This window comes from Coregonus clupeaformis, chromosome 17, assembly GCF_020615455.1.
Source record: "Coregonus clupeaformis isolate EN_2021a chromosome 17, ASM2061545v1, whole genome shotgun sequence".
Taxonomy (NCBI): domain Eukaryota; kingdom Metazoa; phylum Chordata; class Actinopteri; order Salmoniformes; family Salmonidae; genus Coregonus; species Coregonus clupeaformis.
The window spans coordinates 61,833,706-61,851,104 of NC_059208.1; the positions used below are offsets into that span (position 1 = coordinate 61,833,706).

The following is a 17,399-nucleotide window of genomic DNA, read 5'->3' on the forward strand; positions in this document are numbered from 1 at the left end:
GTCTGCTGTCTACTGGGGCTGATGTCTGCTGTCTACTGGGGCTGATGTCTGCTGTCTACTGGGGCTGATGTCTGCTGTCTACTGGGGCTGATGTCTGCTGTCTACTGGGGCTGATGTCTGCTGTCTACTGGGGCTGATGTCTGGTGTCTACTGGGGCTGCAGGTAGCTATCTGTGTTTGTGACAGTTCTGTTTTTTTAAATACAACGTTATAGACTACTATTATCGTTTCAGGTACAAACAGTGGCACTTTCTCATGGAAACCTCATGTCCAACATAGGAACGAAGAAGATTAAGAAACTATGTTCAACATATGTCTCGTCTTGGGCGGCAGGTAGCTTAGTGGTTAAGAGCGTTGTGCCAGTAACCGAAAGGTCGCTGGTTCTAATCCCCGAGCCGACTAGTTGAAAAATCTGTTGATGTGCCCTTGAGCAAGGCACTTAACCCTAATTGCTCCTGTAAGTTCCTCTGGATAAGAGCGTCTGCTAAATGACTAAAATGTAAATTATTACTTTCCTGGCTGCAGTACCAAAACCAAACACATGGGCTCATTGTTGCGTTGCCCACCTTGACGTTGACGTCATAAACCTGCGACATTCCTTCAACGTTGCGTTTTCAAAATGGCGTAATCTGAAAGAAAACAATGTGACGTTGAAAACTATTGTGGGGAAACGAGAGGATTTCATTTAATTAACCGCACCGGCAGCTATAAATCCTGCCACACTATGACGGTGTGCAACTTTTGGATGCAAGGCCGGTGTCGATATGGCGACAGGTGTTGGAATGAGCACCCAAAAGGAGGCGGTGGTGGTGGAGGAGGCGGCGGTGGTGGAGGAGGCGGCGGTAGTGGCGGCAGCTACGTTGGAAATTACAACAGTCGTCCCCCTCAACAGTTCAACAGAGGCGGAGGTAACGGGTAACTAGTAGCTAGCCTCTGCCCCACAGGCTTTCACCTTCACTTTCGACAACAACGTCGGAGAAGCTTGGGAGCCGAGGCTAACTAGCTGTAGTACTAGCTAGTAGTATTGTTCATCCGGGTCCCCAGACCCCCAGTCTGTTTCTGTTAGTCAACCCACCATTGTAATAATAATATAATAATATGCCATTTAGCAGACGCTTTTATCCAAAGCGACTTACAGTCATGTGCGCATACATTTTTACGTCCCGGGGATCGAGCCCACTACCCTGGCGTTACAAGCGCCATGCTCTACCAATTGAGCTACAGAGGACCACTATTGTAGCTAATAGCCACAAACTCGACTACAACAGTTTTACCGTTTAGCCAAGCTAGCTGGCTACTTTTATTTCTAGTAGTCTCGGCTTGACATCCGTTACAAAATGTTACGGCAGTGGGATAAGAGAGTGGTTATGAGGAACGCTTGTACTGTACCTGTGATGGTTTTTGGTTGACTGATTATTTGGACCAATCACGATTTCGCGGGTGTGCACAGATGCCAGTCTGTGCACACAGTCTGTCTGGCATCTTTTGAATTCAGATGGACATAAATTAAATAAACAGCAACAGATGGTATGGTCTTGGTCCTCTTCAGAATGTATGTGTGGGGGGAAATACTGTTGGTGATGAAACATTGGTGAGCACAGACAACAATACTGACAACCTGAGCCCATCCAGTCCCCAGCTCAGGCTCAGGCCGTTACCTTACGACCCCGACACTCCAGTCAAGACCCAGGGGAAAAAGATGAGAGGGCAAGAGGGTATGTCACTTCTTGAGATGCAAAACAATATTGTGATGCTTTTGACATTAAAGATAGATGAAATGGCAGATGGCTGGGAGGACATGGTGAAAACTGAGGACATAAAAACATCTGTTGACTTTATCTCTGGAGAAGTGAAAAACCCTCAAAAGTGACATAAAGAAGGTGGAAGTTATCTGCCAGGAAAATGAAAAGAAGGTGGCTGAGCAAAAGGTGAATGAGGCGGAGAGATGCCAGCGCAGGTGGAACCTGAGGATCCATTGAATTCCAGAGCGGGCGGGTGAGGACATCAAACGCAGAGTTGTTGACATCTGTGGAGCTGTCTTTCCCGAATCAAAAGCCACATTTCCGGAAAATTTGGATATCGTTCATCGTTTGGAAGACCCAAGGATCAAGACAAGTCCAAGGACAACCATCATCCGGTTCACCAACAGATCTTGTTAGAAATTGCGTAATTCAAATCTGGTATTGGAATAAGAATCAAGAGATCTTCAATCCAAGCTTAATTTATTATATGCAAAATGTATGTATGATAAGTATGAAGGTTCGTATACAGGCTCACTGAAAAACCACGCAGGGCCGACAGAGAACTAGAATTATTGTTTACAGATTCTTTCTCAAATACTCTGACAGAAAGCCTCCACCTCTTCTGTTGGCCAACCAGAGCAAAGGACTGAGTGTGGTCCAGACTCCATTCAGCCAATCCGTTGGCGCAAGGGTTGGTCCCAACTCTCGGCATTCCATTTGTTGCCAGGCATAGTTGCTATGATAATAACCTGCGGAGTCAGCACCGAAAAGACACCATTCCACTGTACTCCATGTTCAAGGACAGTTTCACAGACTACAAAGAGAGAGTGTTCGCATCTGCAAGAAACACAAGTCTTATCTGTCCTACCCCAACGTTCCCCACATGAATAACAGCCTGTTATGTGAAACAATCCATATCAGTACAGTGCTCCTCATTAATGCATTCCTTCCAAGCTATTCATCACATACAGATCCAATTATGAGAAAAATAAATAAATAATAATAACTGCTTATTGTTGTAAGGTCTACACAATGTCTCCCCCTTGTGGGAGTAAGAATACTTTGGTAACGTTATGAACAGTCTTTTGAGTTACATGTCCTTAGGAAAAGCTTACATTAGCATAACAAGGTTGTTGGTTGAAGTTGCTGTCTTTTATCTCTGTTCAGTTAATGTCGGGGGGGGGGGGGTATTTGTGATTTACTCAAATGTAAGGCTATTTTCCTGTATTGTAAACGGTTTAATGCAGACTTTTTACTTTCTACAAGGAGACTTGTGCTTGTTCTTCCGATCTAGCTTTTTGGAGAAAAAAAAAAATCAATGGGGTAACGATATCTGGTGATCATATGGCAACAACCACTGCAGCTGTAGCAGTTGTAAGAGGTGCATTTAAAGGGAAAGTCATCAGTAGTAAGACTCAATCCTCCGGAAGACATTAAGGGAAGACTAATAGAGTTAAAGGTGTATTTCCGAATATCAAAATTATCTTGCGTGGAGATTTTAATTCTGTGTCTAATGTGAGGATTGACAGATATCTCCCTCCTAATAGATTCAGCATTGTTAATCCTGAGTTTAATAATCTATGTCTTGGTCTTGGATTATTCGATATTTGGAGATCTAAATATCCTGATATTTGTGATGGCCACTCCAATACCTTGACTTTGTTGTCCTTAAGCCATTTTGCCACAACTTTGGAAGTATGCTTGGGGTCATTGTCCATTTGGAAGACCCATTTGCGACCAAGCTTTAACTTCCTGACTGATGTCTTGAGATGTTGCTCCAATATATCCACATAATTTTCCTTCATGATGCCATCTATTTTGTGAAGTGCACCAGTCCCTTCTGCAGCAAAGCACCCACACAGCATGATGCTTCCACCCCCGTGCTTCACGGTTGGGATGGTATTCTTCGGCTTGCAATCACCCCCTTTTCCTCCAAACATAACGATGGTCATTATGGCCAAACAGTTCTATTTTTGTTTCATCAGACCAGAGGACATTTCTCCAAAAAGTACGATCTTTGTCCCCATCTGCAGTTGCAAATCGTAGTCTGGCTTTTTTATGACGGTTCTGGAGCAGTGGCTTCTTCCTCGCTGGGCTGCCTTTCAGGTTATGTCGATATAGGACTTGTTTTACTGTGGATAGAGATACTTTTGTACCTGTTTCCTCCAGCACCTTCACAAGGTCCTTTTGCTGTTGTTCTGGAATTGATTTGCACTTTTCACACCAAAGTATGTTCATCTCTAGGAGACAGAAAGCGTCTCCTTCCTGAGCAGTATGACGGCTGCGTGGTCCCATGGTGTTTCTACTTGCGTACTATTGTTTGTACAGATGAACGTGGTACCTTCAGGCGTTTGGAAATTGCTCCCAAGGATGAACCAGACTTGTGGAGGTCTACAATTTTTTTTGCTGAGGTCTTGGCTGATTTCTTTTGATTTTCCCATGATGTCAAGCAAAGAGGCACTGAGTTTGAAGGTAGGCCTTGAAATACATTCACAGGTACACCTCCAATTGACTCAAATGATGTCAATTAGCCTATCAGAATCTTCTAAAGCCATGACATAATTTTCTGGAATTTTCCAAGCTGTTTAAAGGGACAGTCAACTTTAGTGTATGTAAACCTCTGACCCACTGGAATTGTGATACAGTGAATTATAAGTGAAATAATCTGTCTGTAAACAATTGTTGGAAAAATTACTTGTGTCATGCACAAAGTAGATGTCCTAACCGACTTGCCAAAACTATAGTTTGTTAGCTCCTGAGTGGCGCAGTGGTCTAAGGCACTGCATCGCAGTGCTAACTGTGCTACTAGAGATCCTGGTTCGAATCCAGGCTCTGTCGCGCCGGCGCGACCGGGAGACTCATGGGCGGCGCACAATTGGCCCAGCGTCGTCCAGGGTAGGGGAGGGAATGGCCGGCAGGGATGTAGCTCAGTTGATAGAGCATGGCGTTTGCAACGCCAGGGTTGTGGGTTCGTTTCCCATGGGGGCCAGTATAAAAAAAAAAATGTATTCACTAACTGTAAGTCGCCTGGATAAGAGCGTCTGCTAAATGACTAAAATGTAAATGTAAATGTTAACAAGACATTTGTGGAGTGGTTGAAAAACAAGTTTTAATGACTCCAACCTAAGTGTATGTAAACTTCCGACATCAACTGTATATATGAAAACTCTGTCAAGATTTTGCTATTCCCTCTGCTAGAAAATACTGGAATGCAGCCCAGGACAAGTGAACTGGAACAGAGTCTTGTTGTTGTCTGGCAAATATTGTATATCTATTAAGGTGAAAGAAGTATCATACGAACCTGTAAAGACCTTTTATTGTACACAGATTCAAAATAGCTATTGATAACAAATGTGTATTTTGTGGTTGTGACTCTTGACCGTTTATTTTGGGACTGTTCTTTTGTCAGAATATTTTATTTTAAAAGAAACTACTATTAATGTTAATTTGAAAGGCTCTGATATGATGTTTTATTTTTGATCCAAGTGATATGGACCCCGATTTAACTTTCAATGTTAATTTGTTTATTTTTCATGGAAGATTCTTTCTCCATGAAATGAAGAGGGCGGAGAACCAACCCCTCTTCACATTGGATAAGATAGAATAGATAGAATTGAAACATTATTTTGAAATGATCAGTACGTGTAAAAACAAATAAAAACTAAAACTTTTTTGAGAAATTGAAAATATATCTCGACATGTAATACCTCTTCCTGTCTGTTAGGTTTATGTATTATTTTTGTTTTATTGTTCATAAAATATAAAAAAATATATATATTATAATTATTCCACAATACTGAGGAAGGATCAGCTCCTAGAAAGATATCACCTATGAGGCAGCTCATTCTAATGCCTATAATAACGCACTAAATCACAGATTTGGCACATTGTACACCTGTTGTTACACATCATGAAGTATATTGAGACAAATTACAGACAGTAACCTACAGGTAGGAAAATTAAACAAAATTGATTGAACATGAAATGTTTTTCAATACGGTTGAAATAGGCCTATAGCCTACTGTATTTATATTTTAATGCGGTCATCTCGGTTTTCATTTGAAGCATCTTTTTATACGTCGCTTGTTTGTTCGTATCAATTGCAAAGACATTGGCAAATTTGTATTTGTAGTCAACTTTATTCTGAAGTTATCGGTGGTCGCAGAGGCGGATAAAACATGTGATTCTATGTTTAGCTGTGATCTTCTGTGTATAAAGTGACGCGGGGGGGCAAAAAAGCAGCTAACGACACACTTAACTGTTCTACGAGTGGTATGAAAAATGTATGCACTCACTAACTGTAAGTCGCTCTGGATAAGAGCGTCTGCTAAAATGACTAAAATGTAAATGTCTGAGGCAGGCGTTAGATTACGTGCGTTTTCAAGTGCAACGTTAATAACGACGGTTTTGGGAAACAGCTCGGGAGATTTAACGATAGCTCATACAAAGGTTCTAATGATGAACTTAGCCTTAAGATGCTTTTGGGAAACTTGGTCCTGGCTAGTAAAACAAATGTGATGGGTTAATTCATCACGGCATGTTGTCTAGCAACACATTTCTCCCATCCAATATTTAGGTCATCTAAACCTATGAATGTCCTGTTTTTCAGGGTTTGGGAACAGAGTGTGGGTGAACCCAGCTCCGAGGTCTGGAGGAGGAAACTACGTCCAGCCGTCATCCTTCTCCTCCCAGCAGGGTGGGGATGACTGGGGAGGGGGAGGAAGAGGAGGGGGAGGTGGGGGCAACAACAACTGGGGTCCTGGAGGAGGAGGAAGAGGAGGAGGAGGAGGAGGAGGAGGAAGGGACAGCGAAGTCAAGAGCTCCAATTTCAGTTTTGCAGCCTCCTCTCCAAACCAAAACAGATTTTCTGCCTTGAGCACTGGAGAAGATGAAGACAATGGAAAACATTTGTAAGTGACTGGTTGGGTGGATACAGTTTCCACATACAAGCACACACACACACATAGTTAGTCCCTGACAAAGTAGTCTGTAAATGTAATAGCCGGTTATCAGAATGTCTTCTCTCCTCACCAGGGAGACCATCCAGAAGGATATGGAGATCTGGGAGACTTCAGGCCAGTGGCTTTTCTCCTGTTACTCTGTCCTCAAAGCAACCATCTCAGGTAAGACCAAAACAGAACTGCTTAGCTTTGATCCATCCCACTACGGGAACAGATTGATGATGTCAGCGCCACATACATGGGGCCGGACACAGCTGTGGAGGAGGATTTGGAGGGAGTGGTTTCGGGAGTGCAGCGCCGGTGGCTGCAAGTGGAGGGTTTGGGGCTATGGTAGCAGGGACAGGGACGACTGGGGAGGGGGGCAGCAGACAGTCTCTTCACCGACAAGAGCCAGCTGAGTGAAGAGGACCTGAAGGAGTTTGGAGGAAGAGGTTCACCCTGGGGCAGATACCACTCAGACCTCCCCTGTTGATATGCTGGTGGTCTGAGCCCACCGTGGACATCTGCAAAATGGCTTGTCTCCTTTTCTTTAACGAACCTGATGGGAAAGAGCTGGACTGAATGTCTCTGAACCCATTTTGATGAGCAGCAACCCTTATGTCCCCCCCCCCATCCTTGATGTAATCACTGACCTGACTAGTTTCTACTGATACAATCAATCGAATGGATTCTGAATGATGTCATGTTTCAACCAAGAGGGTGTTTCTGGTAATACTGCCTTGCCATCTGGTTGAAATGTTTCCTTTTAAAATGGAGGACGAGCAGAATATTTCAAAATTAAAATAAGTGGGGTTTCAATTATGGTTGGCGGTATTTTTGCTTTGCATAGATTTTTAAAAACAATGATGGGCTGTTGCTTTCATCTCATTCTGTTTTTTTCCCCCAGATGTAAACTCAGCAAAAAAAGAAACGTCCCTTTTTCAGGACCCTGTCTTTCAAAGATAATTCGTAAAAATCCAAATAACTTCACAGATCTTCATTGTAAAGGGTTTAAACACTGTTTCCCATGCTTGTTCAATGAACCATAAACAATTAATGAACATGCACCTGTGGTACGGTCGTTAAGTCACTAACAGCTTACAGACGGTAGGCAATTAAGGTCACAGTTATGAAAACTTAGGACACTAAAGAGGCCTTTCTACTGACTATGAAAAACACAGAAATAAAGATGCCCAGGGTCCCTGCTCATCTGCGTGAACGTGCCTTAGGCATGCTGCAAGGAGGCATGAGGACTGCAGATGTGGCCAGGGCAATAAATTGCAATGTCCGTACTGTGAGACGCCTAAGACAGCGCTACAGGGAGACAGGACGGACAGCTGATCGTCCTCGCAGTGGCAGACCACGTGTAACAACACCTGCTCAGGATCGGTACATCTGAACATCACACCTGCGGGACAGGTACAGGTTGGCAACAACAACTGCCCGAGTTACACCAGGAACGCACAATCCCTCCATCAGTGCTCAGACTGTCCGCAGTAGGCTCAGCGAGGCTGGACTGAGGGCTTGTAGGCCTGTTGTAAGGCAGGTCCTCACCAGACATCACCAGCAACAACGTCGCCTATGGGCACAAACCCACCGTCGCTGGACCAGACAGGACTGGCAAAAAGTGCTCTTCAATGACGAGTCGCGGTTTTGTCTCACCAGGGGTGATGGTCGGGTTCACAATGCCACCAGCCGTACTGCTCGTTCTCTGCGTGATTTCCTGCAAGACAGGAATGTCAGTGTTCTGCCATGGCCAGCGAAGAGCCCGGAGCTCAATCCCATTGAGCATATCTGGGACCTGTTGGATCGGAGGGTGAGGGCTAGGGCCATTCCCCCCAGAAATGTCCGGGAACTTGCAGATGCCTTGGTGGAAGAGTGGGGTAACATCTCACAGCAAGAACTGGCAAATCTGGTGCAGTCCATGAGGAGGAGATGCACTGCAGTACTTAATGCAGCTGGTGGCCACACCAGATACTGACTGTTACTTTTGATTTTGATCCCCCCTTTGTTCAGGGACACATTATTCAATTTCTGTTAGTCACATGTCTGTGGAACTTGTTCAGTTTATGTCTCAGTTGTTGAATGTTATGTTCATACAAATATTTCCACGTTAAGTTTGCTGAAAATAAACGCAGTTGACAGTGTGAGGACGTTACTTTTTTTTGCTGAGTTTATATTGTATGAATGATACCTTTTTTGTTTTGTCATTCATTAAATGAACACTGTCTATGATTTCAGCTCACAAGAACATGAAAACGTGGACAGTAGCATTTGTTTATTTGGATCCCTGTTGGCTTTTTCAGAAGCAGCAGCTATTCTTCCTGGGGTCCACATAAAACACATGACAAGGAACACAACACTGACAGACAAGGACAGTCACACACATTTAAAATACAATAATATACAAACAAATAATACAAACAATACAACTAAATAATAATGTGTGTGTGTGTGTGTGTGTGTGTGTGTTACTGTGTGTGTGTGTGTTACTGTGTGTGTGTGTGTTACTGTGTGTGTGTGTGTGTGTTACTGTGTGTGTGTGTATGTGTGTCCTCACGGTCCTCGCCGTTCCATGAGATGTTGTTTAATCTATTGTTTTAATGGTCATTTTGCTGTTTGCTTGAGGAATTGGAGAGTTCAATGCGATCATGGCTCTGTATATTACTGTGCGTTGGGGCCTGTGAAGAGACTCTGAGTATATTGAATGGATGTGGAGGGCATTGAACCCTGTCCTCTCCTTTGGTACAGGGTTTACAGAGCTCTCTCCAGAGGAGCTGAGACAGGAGTATTACAACACCAAGCCATCTGGAGACCTGCAGGGATATGTGAGTAGAATCACATCCACATCCCTCTATCTGCGTGAACACGGTATAATGAAGACGAAGCCATCTGCTCTGGAGTTCAATACAATGTGGTCCTCTGTAGCTCAGCTGGTAGAGCACGGCGCTTGTAACGCCCAGGGTAGTGGGTTCGATCCCCGGGACCACCCATATGTAAAAATGTATGCGCACATGACTGTAAGTCACTTTGGATAAAAAGCATCTGCTAAATGGCATATTATTATTATTATTAATATTACAATGAAGAACATACTTTATTGATCCACATGAGACAGACATTTTGTCTTCTACTTTTACCCAACCCCTTCGATATACACACACACACACATTATGTAGGAGAGGCTGTAGCAGTCGGCTGCCCAATGAGTAGTTTAGGGGGTTAAGTTCCTTGCTTCTAACTTAAGGACAGTGATTCCAGAGTGTATAGCCATTTCGTCCATGTGTGTCTGTATCATAAGGTGAATGCACCAATTTGTAAGTCGCTCTGGATAAGAGCGTCTGCTAAATGACGTAAATGTATGTCTTTATTGTCTGAGAAATGAATTCCAATCAATACTAACAATCTTCTGTATGTCTGTAGGCTAACGTCGTCAATCAGCTGCTCAACCAATGGAGAAGTAGAGTCCAGGAGCTGAGGGCTATGAGCGGCAACACCAGAGTCGCTATGGTGACACACACACTTCTTTCTGTAGTAATATGACAAGAAAAATACAAAGCCATATATGTACAAGGCATGTAATCCTATCTCCTCTCTCCCAGCTTGCAGAGCTGGACAACCCAGCACCACAGGCAGCGTCTGGAGGTTTTGGGTCGACACCAGTGACCGGCTTTGGGTCCTCAGCTCCATCAGGTTTTGGGTCCTCAGCTCCATCAGGTTTTGGGTCCTCAGCACCATCAGGTTTTGGGTCCTCAGCACCATCAGGTTTTGGATCCTCACCACCATCAGGTTTTGGGTCCTCAGCACCATCAGGTTTTGGGTCCACAGCACCATCAGGTTTTGGGTCCACAGCACCATCAGGTTTTGGAGCAGGTAAGATCTGCTGTAACCTGATGAGACCCTCTGTAACTCCTATATTGACTGGATAAGACCCTCTGTAACTCCTATGTTGACTGGATGAGACCCTCTGTAACTCCTATGTTGACTGGATGAGACCTCTAACCCATGTTGAGTGGATAAGACCCTCTGTAACTCCTATGTTGACTGGATGAGACCCTCTGTAACTCCTATGTTGACTGGATGAGACCCTCTGTAACTCCTATGTTGACTGGATGAGACCCTCTGTAACTCCTATGTTGACTGGATGAGACCCTCTGTAACTCCTATGTTGAGTGGATAAGACCCTCTGTAACTCCTATGTTGACTGGATGAGACCCTCTGTAACTCCTATGTTGACTGGATGAGACCCTCTGTAACTCCTATGTTGACTGGATGAGACCCTCAGTAACTCCTATGTTGACTGGATGAGACCCTCTGTAAATCCTATGTTGACTGGATGAGACCCTCTGTAACTCCTATGTTGACTGGATGAGACCCTCTGTAACTCCTATGTTGGCTGGATAAAGACGTCAGCATGCTTCGGTTCGGCTTCGGAACCCAACGGCTCGCATCCTCCCTTAAAAGACCTTCGCTTGAAAAAAGAGACAAAAAGCAATAGTACTGTTTGTCCATCTTGAGACGCCGTAGCCAGTATACACTTCCTCAAAATTGTCAATTAAGAAATCTGTCATTAACTTTGACGTTTTTGCCGAGGAGATCTTAGTTGCGCAATTTTACATCTAACTAAGATGTTTGGTGCAGTATTTCTCAATCGAATTGTGCATGAAAACGATTCATCGCTCATTGAATGACAACAAACACTTAATTTAAGAATCCCTACTGTTGACCAATCACCGACCAAAGTATTTACTTGCACACTTAATTGTCTTCATTCATATGTTTATATTTACATTTTAGTAATTTAGCAGATGCTCTTATCCAGAGCAACTTACAGGAGCCATTAGGGTTAAGTGCCTTGCTCAAGGGCACATCGAAAGATTTTTCACCTAGTCGGCTCGGGGATTAGAACCAGAGACCTTTCGGTTACTGGCACAACGCTCTTAACCACTAAGCTACCTGCCGCCCAAGACGAGACATATGTTGAACATAGGAACGAAGAAGATTAAGAAACTATGTTGGACATGAGGTTTCCATGAGAAAGTGCCACTGTTTGTACCTGAAACGATAATAGTAGTCTATTACGTTATATTTAAAAAACAGAATTGTCACATACACCAGATAGGTGCAGTGAAATGTGTTGTTTTACAGGGTCAGCCATAGTAGTACGGCGCCCCCTGGAGCAAATTAGGGTTAAGTGCCTTGCTCAAGGACACAGACAGATTTTTCACCTTGTTGGCTCGGGTATTCGAACCAGCAACCTTTCGGATTCTGACCCAACGCTCTAACCGCTAGGCTACCTGCCAGCCAAGGAGGATGATATCTCTCTGGTACTTCTCTCAATCTAAAGCTGTACTCTCTCTCCTCTCCCTAGGCGTGCCAGCCCAGGCCCCAGGTGCCAGCAGTTTCAGCTTTGGTTCTGCTGCTCCCCTGCCTGCAGCTTCTGGTTTGGGCAGTGCTTTGGCAGGCACCGCCCCTGCTCCCGCTGGGGTCGGCTCTACGGCCACCGCTGCTCCCTCGGCAGCAGGTTTCTCCTTTGCCACCCCTGCTGCCAACAAAGACCCAACTACTGCCGGTTTCGGAGCTCCTGCTTCAGGGTTTGGAGCGCCTGCCTCTGCTTCCGGGTTCAGCTTCGCCTCGATGACCACTGGTGGAGGAGGATTTGGAGGGAGTGGTTTCGGGAGTGCAGCGCCGGTGGCTGCAAGTGGAGGGTTTGGGGCTATGGCAGCAGGGACAGGGACGACTGGGACTGGGGGGGCAGCAGACAGTCTCTTCACCCCCAAGAGCCAGCTGAGTGAAGAGGACCTGAAGGAGTTTGGAGGGAAGAGGTTCACCCTGGGGCAGATACCACTCAGACCTCCCCCTGTTGATATGCTGGTGGTCTGAGCCCACCATGGACATCTGCAAAATGGCTTGTCTCCTTTTCTTTAACGGACCTGATGGGAAAGAGCTGGACTGAATGTCTCTGAACCCATTTTGATGAGTAAAAACCCTTATGCCCCCCCCCCTTTTTGTTAACCCCTTTTTTTCAATTTTCACCAAATCTGCCTGTAAGGATATGCATATACTTGATACCATTTGAAAGGAAACTCTTTGAAATGTGAAATTAATGTAGGAGAATATAACACATTAGATCTGGTAAAAGATAATACAAACAAAAAAACATGCATTTTCTATTTATTTATTTTGTTCCATCTTTGAAATGCAAGAGAAAGGCCACAATATAATATTGCAGTTTAGGCGCAATTTAGATTCTGGCCACTAGATTTACATTTACATTTTAGTCATTTAGCAGACGCTCTTATCCAGAGCGACTTACAGGAGCAATTAGGGTTAAGTGCCTTGCTCAAGGGCACATTTACATCATTTAGCAGACGCTCTTATCCAGAACGACTCACAAATTGGTGCATTCACCCTATAGCCAGTGGGAAAACCACTTTACAATTTTTTTTTGGGGGGGGGGGTAGAAGGATTACTTTATCCTATCCCAGGTAATCCTTAAAGAGGTGGGGTTTCAAATGTCTCCGGAAGGTGGTGAGTGACTCCGCTGTCCTGGCGTCGTGAGGGAGCTTGTTCCACCATTGGGGTGCCAGAGCAGCGAACAGTTTTGACTGGGCTGAGTGGGAACTATGCTTCCGCAGAGGAAGGGGAGCCAGCAGGCCAGAGGTGGATGAACGCAATGCCCTCGTTTGGGTGTAGGGACTGATCAGAGCCTGAAGGTACAGAGGTGCCGTTCCCCTCACTGCTCCATAGGCAAGCACCATGGTCTTGTAACGGATGCGAGCTTCAACTGGAAGCCAGTGGAGTGTGCGGAGGAGGGGGGTGACGTGAGAGAACTTGGGAAGGTTGAACACCAGACGGGCTGCGGCATTCTGGATGAGTTGTAGGGGTTTAATGGCACAGGCAGGGAGGCCAGCCAACAGCGAGTTGCAGTAGTCCAGACGGGAGATGACAAGTGCCTGGATTAGGACCTGTGCCGCTTCCTGTGTAAGGCAGGGTCGTACTCTCCGAATGTTGTAGAGCATGAACCTGCAGGAGCGGGTCACCGCCTTGATGTTAGCGGAGAACGACAGGGTGTTGTCCAGGGTCACGCCAAGGCTCTTCGCACTCTGGGAGGAGGGCACAACGGAGTTGTCAACCGTGATGGCGAGATCATGGAACGGGCAGTCCTTCCCCGGGAGGAAGAGCAGCTCCGTCTTGCCAGGGTTCAGCTTGAGGTGGTGATCCGTCATCCATACTGATATGTCTGCCAGACATGCAGAGATGCGATTCGCCACCTGGTTATCAGAAGGGGGAAAGGAGAAGATTAGTTGTGTATCGTCAGCGTAGCAATGATAGGAGAGGCCATGTGAGGATATGACAGAGCCAAGTGACTTGGTATATAGGGAGAAAAGGAGAGGGCCTAGAACTGAGCCCTGGGGGACACCAGTGGTGAGAGCACGTGGTGCGGAGACAGCTTCTCGCCACGCCACTTGGTAGGAGTGACCGGTCAGGTAGGACGCCATCCAGGAGTGAGCCGCGCCGGAGATGCCCAGCTCGGAGAGGGTGGAGAGGAGGATCTGATGGTTCACAGTATCAAAGGCAGCAGACAGGTCTAGAAGGACAAGAGCAGAGGAGAGAGAGTTAGCTTTAGCAGTGCGGAGAGCCTCCGTGACACAGAGAAGAGCAGTCTCAGTTGAATGACCAATCCTGAAACCTGACTGGTTTGGATCAAGAAGGTCATTCTGAGAGAGATAGCAAGAGAGTTGGCTAAAGACGGCACGCTCAATAGTTTTGGAGAGAAAAGAAAGAAGGGATACTGGTCTGTAGTTGTTGACATCAGTGGGATCGAGTGTTGGTTTTTTGAGAAGGGGAGCGACTCTCGCTCTCTTGAAGACGGAAGGGACATGGCCAGCGGTCAAGGATGAGTTGATCAGCGAGGTGAGGTAGGGGAGAAGGTCACCGGAGATGGTCTGGAGAAGCGAGGAGGGGATGGGGTCAAGCGGGCAGGTTGTTGGGCGGCCTGCAGTCACAAGTCGCAGGATTTTATCTGGAGAGAGAGGGGAGAAAGAAGTCAAAGCATAGGGTAGGGCAGTGTGAGTAGGACCAGCAGTGTCATTAGACTTAACAAACGAGGATCGGATGTTGTCAACCTTCTTTTCAAAGTGGTTGACGAAGTCATCCACAGAGGGGGGGGGGGGGATTCAGCAGGGAGGAAAAAGTGGCAAAGAGCTTCCTAGGGTTAGAGGCAGATGCTTGGAATTTAGAGTGGTAGAAAGTGGCCTTAGCAGCAGAAACGGATGAAGAAAATGTAGAGAGGAGGGAGTGAAAAGATGCCAGGTCGGCAGGGAGTTTAGTTTTCTTCCATTTCCGCTCCGCTGCCCGGAGCTCTGTTCTGTGAGCTCGCAATGAGTCATCAAGCCACGGAGCTGGAGGGGAGGACCGAGCCGGCCGGGAGGATAGGGGACACAGAGAGTCAAAGGATGCAGAAAGGGGAGGAGAGGAGGGTTGAGGAGGCAGAATCAGGAGATTGGAGGGAGAAGGATTGAGCAGAGGGAAGAGATGATAGGATGGAAGAGGAGAGAGTAGTGGGAGAGAGAGAGCGAAGGTTGCGGCGGCGCATTACCATCTGTGTAGGGGCAGAGTGAGTAGTGTTGGAGGAGAGCGAGAGAGAAAAGGAAACAAAGTAGTGGTCGGAGACATGGAGGGGAGTTGCAGTGAGATTAGTAGAAGAGCAGCATCTAGTAAAGATGAGGTCAAGCGTATTGCCTGCCTTGTGAGTAGGGGGGGACGGTGAGAGGGTGAGGTCAAAAGAGGAGAGGAGTGGAAAGAAGGAGGCAGAGAGAAATGAGTCAAATGTGGACATAGGGAGGTTGAAATCCCCCAAAACTGTGAGGGGTGAGCCATCCTCAGGAAAGGAACTTATCAAGGCGTCAAGCTCATTGATGAACTCTCCAAGGGAACCTGGAGGGCGATAGATGACAAGGATATTAAGCTTAAATGGGCTAGTGACTGTGACAGCATGGAATTCAAATGAGGAGATAGACAGATGGGTTAGGGGAAAAATTGAGAATGTCCACTTGGGAGAGATGAGGATTCCTGTGCCACCACCCCTCTGACCAGATGCTCTCGGGTATGCGAGAACACATGGTCAGACGAGGAGAGAGCAGTAGGAGTAGCAGTGTTTTCAGTGGTAATCCATGTTTCCGTCAGCGCCAGGAAGTCAAGGGACTGGAGGTTAGCATAGGCTGGGATGAAGTCAGCTTTGTTGGCAGCAGAACGGCAGTTCCAGAGGCTGCCTGAGACCTGGAACTCCAGGTGTGGGGTGCGTGCAGGGACCACCAGGTTAGAGAGGCAGCAGCCACGCGGTGTGGGGCGTTTGTGTAGCCTGTGCAGAGAGGAGAGAACAGGGATAGGCAGAGGCATAGTTGACAGGCTGTAGCAAATGGCTACAATAATGCAGAGGAGATCGGAATGAAATGAGCTGAGCATCTGGGAGCGGAGAGAGCAGGACCTCCCTCACCAAAACTTCTACCTCAGAAACTAAAATTGTTTCACTGAACCACCCGAACAAAAACTCTCCCAACTTCCACCTTTAGAAATTAGAATTGTTGTGAACCACAGCGGTTCAATGTTTAAAGGAATAGACTCAACCCACTTTATTCAGCTAGCTAACTATGACACCATAGCTAACTAGCATGCTAGTTAGCTATGATTGATCCAGTGATCCAGTGATCCAGATTGATCCAGTGAAGCATTGCAATGCTGGACTATTATGTATCAAGTCTGCCCAAATGTGCCGAATTGGTCAATTGATACATTTTCAAGTACATAACTATAGAGAACATACAAAAATGATATGGTAATACAAAATGTAAGTTTACACACTAACTAAGCTTATACACTAACTTTCACACATCTAGATGGCCGGGCGTGGTGGGTGTGGAGCCAGAGACAGCAGGGGTTCAAACTGAGTTTCTTCAATAACAATTTATGATCAATAACATCAAAGGCTGCACACCTCCCAACTATCATCTTATTGTCCATTTATTTTAACCGATCATCAGTTATCTGAGTCAGTGCAGTACAAGTTGAGTGCCCTTCTCTATATGCTGAAAGTCAGTAGTTAAAGGTGCAAATGCAGAAATCGCTCCGCCATTTCATGGTTGCCAAAATTCTAATAGTTTGCCTAATTTCAGTTTATGTGACAAAACAAGTAGTGTAGAGAATCACTGTACTATTTAAACTGTGATATATTTTCCATAACCAAAAATATTGTACATTCAGCTGTTTGAAGCTGGTGTACAGAACTGAAAGTAAAAGACGCATAAACAAAATGTAAGGAAAGGGAAGCGTAGAAATAGCCCACATAGAACAGATCTACCGCTTCTTAGACTGGCTTTCAATGATAACGACAGATCTATAACTCACAATTCTATGTGAATTTGGTCGGGTCGCCCAAGAAGTTACATATTGCAGCTTTAACTCTCCACACCAAAACTATTGAAGTAACAGGAACGTGGTAGGTAGAGGTGGGCCAGGTGGGATGGGGCCAGGCAGGTCCAGGTGTCAGGCCAGTGTCCTCAGTCGCGGTCCAAGCACCTCAGGCCCTCCGGAAGGGAAGACAGAAAGAGAAAAGATCATTGTTAGTGAGAGCATGGTTAAGACCATAGTCCACCACATACACTGGGGGTAGAGAATAATCAATAGTGTTGCTGTGGACACTGGAGAATCTGACACAC

The 17,399-nt window shown here is 45.7% G+C and overlaps 2 protein-coding genes across 2 annotated transcripts in view; one reads left to right on the plus strand and one right to left on the minus strand.

The window, feature by feature from the left end:
* LOC121563900 overlaps positions 1-595 on the minus strand; it is a 13,441-nt gene extending 12,846 nt beyond the window's left edge. Inside the window, exon 1 of the mRNA XM_045226588.1 lies at positions 566-595. Within this exon, the coding sequence (XP_045082523.1) occupies positions 566-595 (30 nt within the window). The remainder of the gene's footprint in view (positions 1-565) is intronic.
* An 8-nt stretch (positions 596-603) lies between these two features.
* LOC121563899 (nucleoporin NUP42-like) lies at positions 604-12,817 on the plus strand. The gene is made up of 7 exons (XM_045226455.1): positions 604-907; positions 6,351-6,651; positions 6,776-6,864; positions 9,433-9,509; positions 10,105-10,191; positions 10,284-10,554; positions 12,053-12,817. Exons 1-7 carry the CDS (start codon positions 724-726, stop codon positions 12,562-12,564), a joined length of 1,521 nt encoding a protein of 506 aa, XP_045082390.1. The 5' UTR covers positions 604-723; the 3' UTR covers positions 12,565-12,817.
* Positions 12,818-17,399: the final 4,582 nt, after the last annotated feature.